This window comes from Echinococcus granulosus (genome assembly GCF_000524195.1).
Source record: "Echinococcus granulosus chromosome Unknown EG_S00025, whole genome shotgun sequence".
Taxonomy (NCBI): domain Eukaryota; kingdom Metazoa; phylum Platyhelminthes; class Cestoda; order Cyclophyllidea; family Taeniidae; genus Echinococcus; species Echinococcus granulosus.
The window spans coordinates 986,575-998,840 of NW_020170405.1; the positions used below are offsets into that span (position 1 = coordinate 986,575).

The following is a 12,266-nucleotide window of genomic DNA, read 5'->3' on the forward strand; positions in this document are numbered from 1 at the left end:
GGCCTACATATAAAGAAATTCAATACTATATGCCATATTATAAACTAGTAACAAATTAATCCGCTTACACATAGGTTATTAACGCTGATGAATGAGAATGTGGTTCCATATCCAAAAATTTACACAAAATAACTTAGGACCATTGCACTGGATTGCAAAAACCATAATCTGATTCCGGAAGTAAGACATAAAATCAATGAAAAACAATACAATAAGGTTACAGTGTTATCAATTAGAACTGTGCATTTTATTCATTAAAGCGTATATGTAAGTCCATACCATTGTCAGCTTTACAGATTTAGACCCATGAAATCTGATGTAAATTGGTGATATGAAGAACTCAGGGATAGATGATATTATAGAACAACTACCATCTTGTACAAGAATAGTTTTCTTTGCTTCTTTAACCGAATTTAGCCATGCGGATGTTGCCATAGCGAATGAACACGATTGCATTTGACCTTGACTTTAAAAAATAGGATATAAAGCAATTTGTACAAAAACTTTGTTAATGAATCAGAAACGCTTTCAAAGAATATTTGCAATAGATTCTGCGAAAATATTTTCAAATATTAAGCAGCCCCACTGAGCTCAAGTGGCACTTTCTAGTTGTGTAGGCTGTTCTGGTATTAACAAAATGGTCATTAGTAGGACACTTTTCAAATTCTAAAAACCTATATGACTCCCAGCCTCTATGGCCAGAGCCTACTACCTTCCAGTCCTTCCGCACTGGCGCGCATCGCAACGAATTTAGAGAATATTTGGGAATCATAGCATCCTCCAGCCTAGGAATTTAAAGTACACCGAATTAAAAAGATTCCAACGAATGTAGAGTCTTTATCAACGGGTACATTCAGACCCTCAACGCTGTCAGGACTCGGCTACACGAGCCCACAAAATTCACACTGAGACCCCCCAACATGAACCTTATTCCTGCTACGGACCCAGTCATGGTGCCACAAACCGTTCTGGGACAACTACAAGCCCATCTGGGACCCAAATACTCAGACGTCACCGAGAAGCACACGAGACGTGATGTTAAATTGGACCGGATTACGCACCGACCTTAACACCAGCAGTGTGGAAATAAATGCATGGGAATTAGTGGAGAGAGTGTAATTGAGAACTGGGCATGCAAAAGACGCGAGGCAAAAAAATACGAAAGAACGGGATAACACGAGGGCGATTTCGTTAGTCAAAGACGTCGCGCTGATGGTGTTCCGCGTCGCCGTTTTCCGGTGGGAAGTAAGCTGGTTTCTGATCTGTGGAAGGGCTTTCAACCTCCAGAAAAGAGGAAGCAGGCTGGTTTAGAGGAGAGAAATTGGTTAAAGCATTGCGCTCAGATAAAGTCTTCAACGTTAATTCCAAGTCCCGATAGCCATTGGCAAAGTAAGAAAGCGTTGCAGCTTGCAGTGCCTGCAGATGCTTCCGTAGCACGCGGGCCTACAGAACATACAAATGAACGACTGTCATGAATCGCCTACACCGCAATTTATATCGCGAAATTTGGCTTGAGCGTGACTGCGTACGCTTGGTAGGCTAAACATCTATCCCAAACGTAAAAGTAAACTATTCAAGATATTTGTGAACCTTAAATTCACGTATAAGTTTTCCTTCTAACGCTTCAAAATAAAAGAAGACCAGTGATTTTGATTCATAAGATAGAGTACTTGAAGAAATTTAAAACCTAGCTGAGATACCTTCTACTACAGCCTTTTTTCTCGTCTTAAAGAATTTTCAAAAGTCGTTTTTACAGAAACCAACTTAGGGTTTGCAGTAGTTTTCTCTTTTACTAACACGATTGACCATCTGAAACCGTTAAACTCAAAATATTTCAGCCTAAAAGGTAAAAAACGTTAAAAAGAAATTGTTTATTGCTAACTCCTGGCAAAAAATCTTGAGGTAACAAGACGAGTGTGATTGAGGATGTTGTCCATATTTAAAGCCACTTTAAATGAATGTGGGGCAGTAAGGAAATAGAAATAATTTTTGGAAGAATAAATCGTAAAAACTGCGAAAAACTTTAACTTGTGCACAGTCACTCGCATCGACTGGGGCCAGTGGCTTCATTTTCGACGTCCTTTCTTGAATGCTTCGCATTACTCCAGCAAACATTTTTCGATGCAGAAATGTCAGCACCTTTGGTAGCGATAATCCTGTTGCGAAGACAGTCGCATACATTTGAATTGTTCAATTAGATGTCAAAAAGCAAAAGCGGAAACTGAAGGTAATGATTAGACGTGGATCCTTGCAGTTGTCAGATGTCAATAAAAAACAGCGCATCAAACCATTTTGATTGAAAACAATTGAACCCCTACTAATCCAGAATTTACAGAGCGACCGTTATAAAGTTCCAGAGGTAGTATCAGTGCCAAAGGACTACCTACCCGATTCTCATGCAAAAGTTTCATCTTCATATCGGTGTCGGCCCTTAGCGCAAGATAATTCTCCCGACCCGTAGCAAATTTCTGTCGTAGCTGCTGGACGTTTATTTCCTGCTGAGGAGTGGACGCGGACGCGGGCGTGGAGGGAGTGTCTGAACCGGCGGCATCGGTGGAGACGGGATTTGCCACATCACCTCCCGTGCTCCCCTGCTGCGTCGCTATTCTGCCCGCTTTACTCTCCATGCGCTCAAGCTCATTACGGTATGTGTCGTAAACGAGACGTGCGTGTTCCAGCTGCCGAATCGTGGTCAAGGTGTCGGGTACCGTCTTCTTGCAGAATGTGTCCAAACCGTCGCAAAACAACTCCAGAGCACCTTGAGACCATTGCAAAACGAATTTTAGCTGTACAGTTGACTGTCTGAACCTTCACAGTCTCGCAAAATTCATCTTACATGCGAAGGTATGGGTGTGTTTCTGCCATGTAAGCTACAAGTATTTCAGTCCTTCTTTACGCATTGGTGACCACGTCAAGAAAACCCACTTCAAAATAACCCTAACCTCTGTCAATTTCAGTGGTTATATTCGACGGTTAAAAGTCAGGGATAATTATCTACCTTCATTGGCTGAATCTACAGACTCACAATGGAAGGTCTATCGAAACCGCATAGACTTTTAACTACCCCAATCTCAAACCCTACAGAGATCGATAACGGGACTAGAATTTGAACAAATTAAAATAGTAAAGAGCTGTTTAAATGAAAATATCGAATCAAGAAAGCCGTATGAAGATCAGATCCCTAGGGTGCAAGAAGCTGATAATGCCCCAAATAGGCAGTTAGGTAAAAGGGAGAACAGAGGGGAAATACAAGTCTGTAAAGTTACCTCATAACGTGCATTTTATTAAATAGTTCTGCACTTGAGTAAATGCTCTCGCTAAAAACAATCGGCACAGGAAGTGCGCTTGCCGTAAAACATCATCTAGCCCTCAGTGAAACAAGGCAAATGAGGTTCCCGGCCAGGGCGTAAGAGGTAGTCATCAATGCACACAAAATGCACAATAACAGCTGAATTCTCATATCCTTAAGCTGTGATGAGAATTAACCTTGCAACCCTTGCCCCCACCTCGTGGTAAAAGTAACTTGTATATTGAGTGATCGTGGGGCGCGCCAAGAACGATGCACAAAAGAAGAGAACTATGTAAAAGAAAGACATTCCAGTAGTACAATAGAATGCGTAGACTTTCACGGCCTCCAACCACTCATCTTACGCATTTTTGAGTTACTAGTCTCTCTGACCGTTCGTGTGTTTACAATAAATCCACCTTCTAACAGCCATAACTTCTTGTCCTTAGGAGCAACTCGGGCGCAATAGTGCTCTCGTAGCTGTTTTAGATATTAGACTTAAACCTTCGTCAAGGAAATATCATAATGGAAAAATTACAAGTTTGGGGCACCCGTAATTAAGCGTTCCGTAAATATGCGTCCTACCCTATTTTTAAACTCCTTAAGATCGCTTAGATTCCGTCAAAGGTGGGTCTAGTCTGTCTATGCATGTGGTTGTGAGGGGAAACGAAAGATCTCATTAAGGGTAATCGCCTACGCTTACGTCAAGTATTGTATTTTCAGATTATGAATAATAAGAACTCACTGACGTAGCTGGCAGTGGAGGCAGCGACGACGCGTTGGATTGCAGAGTTGTGCATGAACTCAGAATCCAACTCGGGCTGTTGCTGGGCCGCTATGGTGAACTGCGAGGAGAGGGACTGCTCCAGTCCAGTCATTGCGTTCATCTGCCCTATCATCTTTTTCACCGAGGCGCTCATCTCCTGGTACTTCGCCTGAATCCGCCTTTGCACAACATAGCAGGGCAGAAAAGTTAGCAAAATCAATGCAAATGGCGTTGAGAACTCCTTCTAGTTCCTACGTCAGTTTTCAAAACCACATAATGAAATTCGTTTCAAACTCATACCAACATAATTAGTGATAAAATGAGAAACATCAAAGCTATTTTTAGTCATTTCGATTGACAACAAGATCAAGAAAGTGACTTCAATATCAACAAATCGTGAGAGCTGGTAGCTTTAGATCCAGGATTATAAAACAATCTTGCGAGTTAAACGCAGCATTAAATTGAAATACTAGTTAGTAGTTTGATATTTTCAAATTACGGCCCGAGATAAAGTTGATCTAAGCCCTCAGGTGGAAAACCGGTATGTCCTTACAATCAAGAACCGCGACAGTTTTAATAAAGAATTGATTCGATTTTACCAAGTCAGCTTTTCCCCACTCTCCCATTACGGCGCAGCCCTACCAAAGTAACTTTTTCAATTCCCCAAAACGCTTCATATTTGCTTTCGTGAAACTCCATAAGCCGTTGGAGTGAATTTTCATTATTACTTTAGCGGAAAGATAAGAGGAATGCCTCGTATTAATCTCACGCACATGAGGTGCCGAAAAATGTATTTTTCAAAGGTGTAACCGCAGCTCATTTGCCATTACCTCTTTCGACTTGTACAACTTCAATATTTGTGCGTCCTCTAAACAATTTCCATAACTTTGACTCATGTGTTACTTAGCACAAATACATTAGTGATTTTCTGTGATTTCCAATTACAGTACAATTTCCTCAAGTTCTGCATTCATCCGGCACAACACCTAGCAACGTCTTTTTTCCGAAAACCTTGTAAATCCTTCGAAGGCGAATTCCAAAGCTCTAAAAAGCATTGTTAACAGTGATTTGTAATGGGAATGAATCAAGCGAGGCAGAACGGTTAAGTGTGTTTTAATTACAAAATTGGTGGGATATGAGACTAAATTTACGAAGGAAGGTAAACGATAGAGTAGAATATAGACTTATCAGAACTTATATGACAACTAATGAGGCTATTTTTGAAGAGATATGCATACATTATTATCTAAAAGATATGAAATGTAGCTCCGGATAATTGCACAGGTTTGAGAATGAAAGTGATGCTTTCCGGTGGGTCTGCACCTTTATTAAACACTACAGTGAAGAGAAGTAAGGTTACTTAAATCTGGTTAAAGATGAAGGTGACAGACAACGGGACCGTTCCCATCAACTTAAACGTCGGTCACATTCTAGTAAACTATATGAATCGGAGCGCCTTGTTCGATTCCCAAAGAGTAAATTCAAATGTGCCTAGTGGAAGAGAAATCTCCGAACTCGTGGCGGACCAACTATGCTGATTCTGACCAATCACCTCTCTCAACAGTGCCGCATCCCACTCTTGATCAAGGCCTGATTAGACCTAAGTTGCGCAAACATTAACCCCTTACAATTTCATCATACCCTTTTCTTATTTCTCATTGATTGGCCTCTGTTTTACTTAACTATCATGCCTAATTTAACATTCACCCACGACAGCGTTAGACTGCTTTATCACACGGTAAGTGACCCCAAAGACATACGTTTTCAGCTTATAATTATACCAGAGGTCTGACAAATCCTTTGAAGGACAATCGTTGTTACAGTATAAAAAAAAATATTCAAAGCATGATGTGTCTTGGGGTTATTTGGTTAAAATACAAGTTTCTGATTCATTTTCAATCTATTAGTTTCTAAGCGAGGGCTAATTTCATTCGCCGAGCTGGAAATGCAATTAAAAAGTGAGGTGAAATATGTACAAGACCACAATGGGGGGTTAAAAAGAAATAACCTTGCGTTCCACTCGCATTATTTCGCCTGTCAGGCGCTATGAGCACGGCATAGCGATTCATTTTAAACCGCGTAGATGGTTCCTGATCATACAGAACTAAATCAGAAATCGGAAATAGCACACCAAAGTTGCGGGCTAAATGGGGTTCATGTGAATGGGAAAGAAGATAAATGGAAAATTTAACAAATGGGTGTGCATTCGAAGTGTGATCTAATGAAATACGTCAAAAGTAAATCAACAAAATGAATACGGGAAATGACATACACAGCTAAAGAATCTAGCCAACCCATTGACAAAAAATTGAGTGCAAGTTAATGCATCTAGCCTTTAAAGTACACAGATCGTACTTTGACAGCTAGTTCTGTTATTGTGATTAAACATAAGAAAAGATCATCAGATTACGATGTAAAAAGGGAACAAATCCACGAATTTCCACTAGTTTATTTATGCCAAACGCATTGTTTTCAAAGAAGTGCCTTAAAGGATCTGACTCTGGGGAGAAGTTAGGGCCTTTTGCTTAAGAGAATCCTGCCACATAAAAGTGGATAATCCGAGAATACTGCGCATAAACCCCGGACTTCAGTTATTCGCTTGGATAATAAATGCGGACAGCAAGTTTTTGGCCAATCTGATAACAATTTAGTCGGCACACGGATGATAACCGCGATATCCTCCCCCATCCGAACAAAAAAGACTTTTGTGGACAACTGAAATCAACCATACATAAATAGCCTAATCAGTTCTACCACGGCATTGGCACTAAAACCGAGGCAAAGCATGTTTAGTAGCACGCAAAGTCAAAAGGCATTAATAACAGTTGGTGCAGGAAGCTAAGTCTTTGCCAATCTACTTGCGTGAGCTATAGACACTCCAAAAAGACAAATTTGTGCCGCCAAGATATGAACCATGGTTTATGAGTTTAGAAGTTTGATTTTGGAAGGAAAGCGACAAAGGGTCCAGGAAATGTAAGGTGAAGAAATAGGGTAGCTGCCATATCCATTTTTTCTTCAATGAATTGCGACAGATCATATGAACATGGCCTAAGAATAACTGTGCATTTGTGCGAGTTGATGCGATAAAAAGAATCATTAAAGTGCATCAAAACTTGCGGTTAAGACCAAGCCATAATTGCCATTTCCAGTCATTCCGATGCAGACCAGTAGTGCCCTATGTGTGTCTGAAACATGCTATTAAGCTGAGAATACCTGGCTCATGTGTATTAATATTCCTGTTTTTGAAACAGTTGTAAACAAGTTTTAAACCAAGTGCGTTCCATACTTCCAAAATAAATTTTGGGGTAAGCTGTCCATAAAAAATGACAAAGTCCACACCTTTAGCGTAACACAACTAAGATCTGAATCAAAGCAAGCAGAGTTCACATGTAGTTTAATTGAAAACCGGTCTTCGAGAGCTTGGCCTGGACCGAGAATAAAGAAAACGATAAGGAAGTCATGAAAGTTTGAACGCTATTACACCCAATCCTCTTGCAATAAGCATTTCACTGCTATGCATACGTGGGCGTGGATACCGTCACGATCCCAATCAAGAGCGCCAAGAAAATAAGGACTTCAGAGTGCAAGGGTGATCATCTTTCAGAACAGCCTTGACATTACAGTTAAGGTGTTTATTCATCTATTTTGTCCTTTTCTGGTGCTCATAGACAACGGTACCAACAATTCAAGAAAGCATTTGCCATCGTTACAATAAGTGATTAGGCATTGGCAGAACACAAAAGGGCAGAAGTTAAGCAGGTTGTAAGAATTATGACCAGACTATCATGGGTAAAAACCGTTTGTTAAAATCAACCTAAAGATCGTTCTGAGTAAATACGTGGCCGTAAATTCAAACAGTGAAACGAAGCATCACTTTGTCTAATCATCTGCTATAGTATTAAACCACCATTCCTTCAAAACCATCCCTGAACTGACGAGAAATGGGATTCATGTACAAGAATCCAGCTCACATAGATAGAAGAGACCATTATCTTATGTCATAGAGAAGTTTTTCAAAAACATTAAGCTTTTTCTAGCTGTAACGAGGAAAATGCTATGATTAGTGTAATTGCAAAGAGAACTAAAAATACTTAAACTCCTTCACTTTCATATGAAAATCGAACCATAAAATGATATCGTGTCGACAGCCCAAGGTGTTAGAATTACTGATAGCTGGTTAACCGTTTCAAGAAAATGAGGCTTTTAAGTTAAATATCAACATTGCCTAATCCTAAATCAGGTGACTTATGAAGAATGGATGCCTAGCCAAAGCCGATTTACTTGCTATGCATACTTATTCAACCCCCGCTTTTCTTTGACGATGCACGAGTAAAGATAGGACTGATAAAAGATGAACGTACTAAAACACACTTTTAAAACGAACGCGGGAACATTTTCCCCAGTTGTATGTGCATAAAATTAGTCAGAAATCATAGAAAATAAACTCTGCTTTACTTTTACTACTGTGAAGAGTTTCAAACAAGTACTAATCCAAGTACCACCGTTGTGTCCAACGAATCCACAAGTAGCGGTGATGGGAACACCAACTGACAACACAGCCTATAATAATTCTTACAAGTGTTCGCTTGATTGGCCGACATTTCCGGCTGAGATGGAGGAGACACCAATGTCACTAAAACCTACTTTTCGCTTAAAGGCGTTCAGACAGTTCATAACACTGTTCCTACCTAGTAGGTCAAAATTCTTAACAGCCCTTTTGCCTGACAAATAAACCAAAACAGTAGCGTTGCACTTTTACGCCAGTTTGGTGAGGCAACACATGAACCAGATGAACCGGGAGAATCAACGTAACCGCTTATTCGTGATAGATTAAATTAGATGGACAAACAGGTAGATAGATGACTTTCTTGTCTGATAAGAGAACTTAAAACAGAATAAAAGAGTTCTGCTTCTGCGTCAAAATACCAGAATTACGTTAGACAATGCAAAATTTAAAATTTGATGCTAACATGGGGTATTTTTGATAGTATTTCGTAAATAAGACAGTGACCAATGGTTACCTTGGCAACACAAGTCTAGTATTCAAGGCATGAGAAAGGCTCACGAAAACAGGCTTACCAACAGCATGCAAGGGGAGCATTTGAATCACAAGAAAGTCAGCTGATTTTAGCACTGGGAAAAAAAGCCTAAAAACTAATTGTATGCTGTGCTAATCGAGTTCGTTATAAATAAAAAAAGCAAATAGATTTAAACACAGAAGCACTGGAATTGTAAGGGTATTAGGAGAAAGGTGACTTAGGAATTAAATAAGTCGGCACAATAAACCATGTTCTCTATCAACTCTCCTCAGGAGCGAAATTCGAACAAAAGTACAAAAAAGTAATTCCTCAGAACACTGATCTCACCATAACAGCAACACCATTCCAAAACCAGTCCAATAGAGCTATCTTTACGTAAATACAGGAAAAAATGTCCATCCACATTATTGCGGAATGAGTGTGCCCTTGACAAATACTGCCAATAAATATGAGCACACTCCTTAAAGACATAGGACCACGAATTGGATAAGTAAGCTCACGACGACTAATCCTGCAGATGGGTCATCCTGCCTTTCAAACAAATAGGAGAATTAATCGGGATGCAGAGGCGCAGAATGGTACAAAGAGATACTTGCTTGATCTCCTCAATTTTAGCCTGGGTTTCGGGATCGCGGGTGGGTGAGGTGGTACCCAACTTCTCCTCAATCGCCTGTTTCGTGCACCTCATGGCCGTAGAGCTCCACGCCTTAAAGTTCTCAATCTTTCCAGGCAAATCTAGAGAGCCATTATTCCCAAAGCCCTTCTGACTCCTCGTAGGCGCATTCACTATAACGAAAGCGCAAGCCTTGAGTACCACAGCGTTCCTCAAGTCAAGCACCTGTAAAGTTTGCCTTAGAACATGGTGTCAATTCAATGTAGAGTTCGAAACAAGTAAGCAAGAGAAATTTCCGATACAATTGAGCTCCAAACATACGTAGGGTTAGCTAGCGCTTTGAAACCAGCCTTCTTGAAGCATATTCTGTCCTACTAGTTTCAAAACGATCGCTTACGAAGTAAGTATAAACTAATTTGCGGTTTCCTTGAAAGTACTTCATAAACAGAGACTCAATTAAATGACCTTTTGCCAGATGTTGACAAAAAAGGAATATTCGTGTGATGAATACTCAATTATTCGACAAAGGTTACTAAAATACGCATTCTCGGCCTATATGTGCACGACAAGATGAATAAATTCTACATGCATTTTTCTATTTTTTCCTTGAGAAATAAGCCAAGTACCATCACCTTATCAGTATGTATGCTAAGTGGAAGGTGTTTAATGAATTCTCAAACTAATTTCTTATGAGCAAGTAAAATTAGTACTGATAACAAAGTAATGAACGCAAAAAATGCAGTTAATGGAATACATTCAGTATGAATCTAAATGAGTGAGGTTAGATGTTGGAACTCCCAGCCTACGAATAAGAAGACAAATGCTAAATGTCAAGTAGCAGAACATTGTTAATATGGCTTTTAGATCAGATTAAGAAACCGAACAGACATTCTTAGCAAAAGTTATAAAAACGGGGCTAAGTTAATTTAAGAGCACTAGTTCGTGAAATTTCGAGTTTTAATAATTTACACTGCCGCCTTCACTGACTGCCCCACCGTGTCTCGTCAAGCATAATATTAATTTTCCATTTATTTGAAGAGTCCTCCCAAAGTGGTGAAAGGTGCGACATAGTACTCATAAAGCATTGCTCAATTTATAAATTCATATATAGACAAATAAAAAATCTACATGTTCACAGTAAATATTGCATCAATTTGCAATACACTCCAACATTTCTAGTAAAGCGGCCCCCAAAGCCCAAAAAAATATAATTCATTCTTCTCGCATTATGCCAGTATACCAAAGCGGTCGAGTACTCAATACATGAACACAAACACGATGAACCGGATTCACCATACATTATTAATACTATACATACATCTAATAACAGGCCAACATACGCAACAGCAAGTGCCAGAAAGCACTGTAAGTAAAACAAAACAACATACTGATATCATTATTTGTCTGCACATCATTTCGCAGATCCGAGTCTGCGGAATCCACCGAAGCACCACCGACAATCGGCATTTCAAATGTTGGGAATTTGGGCCGAAGTGAAGCCTTGCCATGATAGATCAATGTACAAAGTGTTAGTAAGATCAGCGATTGACTAAAAATGGGTATTAAATTTTTTGCAAAATGAGTAAAAAAATTTATTAGGCCCACTATTACGAATGGCACTACAAAAGTCACACTTCTTAGGAGAAATTGCCAATTAAGGTCACCCGTGCAGTAGCGCAATTATTAAGTTGGTTGGCAGGTGAATGAGATTGCAGGATTTGAAGTTCCTCAAGAAAGAACCACCTCCCAATAAGGAAAACACACGACTTCGTAAATATTTGAATATGTCACTCTTTTAGTCATTAATCGTGTGCAAAGTTTCCTACAAGCAGCTGAGTCCAGTGAAGCACCCAAGGATTTCGAAAATCCGGATGATACTCAGCAATATATTGAATTAGTAGGTAAAAGTGGAATTATCTTGATAAAGTATGAATAATCCAACAACTGTGAATGGAGGCGTTGGCTAGAATACTTTGTATACTACTCTCGAATACCATGGGTCAAAATTTCTAATTTACGTCGGGATTGAATGCTTCGTTAATGGAAGTGCCACGCCTTGTTCTTTTGTTGCCTTCACGCAATACTTAGTTTCCACTGTTAATTTTTTATCTAGGGGTCTCTTATAACTATGCGCATGGTGTTGTTTTGATGCTGTCTTTTTCAGTCGCTAGAATATCAAAACTAACAACAACCTTGTCGTCGTTGTGGGTACATGCGCGTGTGCAATGCATGCAAATGCATATATGTGTATGCTTTGAATATTTTTTTTCTTAGGATCTCTTCATTCCCAAAGGATTCGACGAGAGCAATTTTGGCTTAGTATTGCCCGTCGACACTGCCTCGGGAAGTAGTGGGAGTAGTAGTAGTAGCACCACATCGTCTTCTGACGCCTCGGACATCGAGGAAACGTCCACTAACGAAAGGCTGCCCGACCCAGAAAAACTGCGGCCCTCCAAACGTCCGAAAATTGAGGAGCTTGATTGCGTCTCTAATGCGGATGATAAGAGGGGCACCACTTTGTGAAGCATTTGAGTAGTTTCCATCTGTGATTTTCCAAACTCC

The 12,266-nt window shown here is 39.9% G+C and overlaps 3 protein-coding genes across 3 annotated transcripts; 1 reads left to right on the top strand and 2 right to left on the bottom strand. All coding sequences in view use genetic code 11, as the record gives it.

Annotated features, from left to right (window-relative positions):
- Positions 1-1,191: 1,191 nt before the first annotated feature.
- Positions 1,192-4,206, bottom strand: EGR_04243 (Arfaptin-1; the record flags this gene model as incomplete). The annotated part of the gene is made up of 3 exons (XM_024493492.1): positions 1,192-1,443; positions 2,388-2,758; positions 4,032-4,206. The coding sequence occupies 3 exons, from the start codon at positions 4,204-4,206 to the stop codon at positions 1,192-1,194; spliced, it is 798 nt and encodes a 265-aa protein (XP_024352193.1).
- A 5,390-nt stretch (positions 4,207-9,596) lies between these two features.
- Positions 9,597-11,171, bottom strand: EGR_04244 (ADP-ribosylation factor interacting protein; the record flags this gene model as incomplete). The annotated part of the gene is made up of 2 exons (XM_024493493.1): positions 9,597-9,877; positions 11,093-11,171. The coding sequence occupies 2 exons, from the start codon at positions 11,169-11,171 to the stop codon at positions 9,597-9,599; spliced, it is 360 nt and encodes a 119-aa protein (XP_024352194.1).
- A 236-nt stretch (positions 11,172-11,407) lies between these two features.
- On the top strand, positions 11,408-12,227 carry EGR_04245 (hypothetical protein; the record flags this gene model as incomplete). The annotated part of the gene is made up of 3 exons (XM_024493494.1): positions 11,408-11,474; positions 11,504-11,601; positions 11,979-12,227. The coding sequence occupies 3 exons, from the start codon at positions 11,408-11,410 to the stop codon at positions 12,225-12,227; spliced, it is 414 nt and encodes a 137-aa protein (XP_024352195.1).
- Positions 12,228-12,266: the final 39 nt, after the last annotated feature.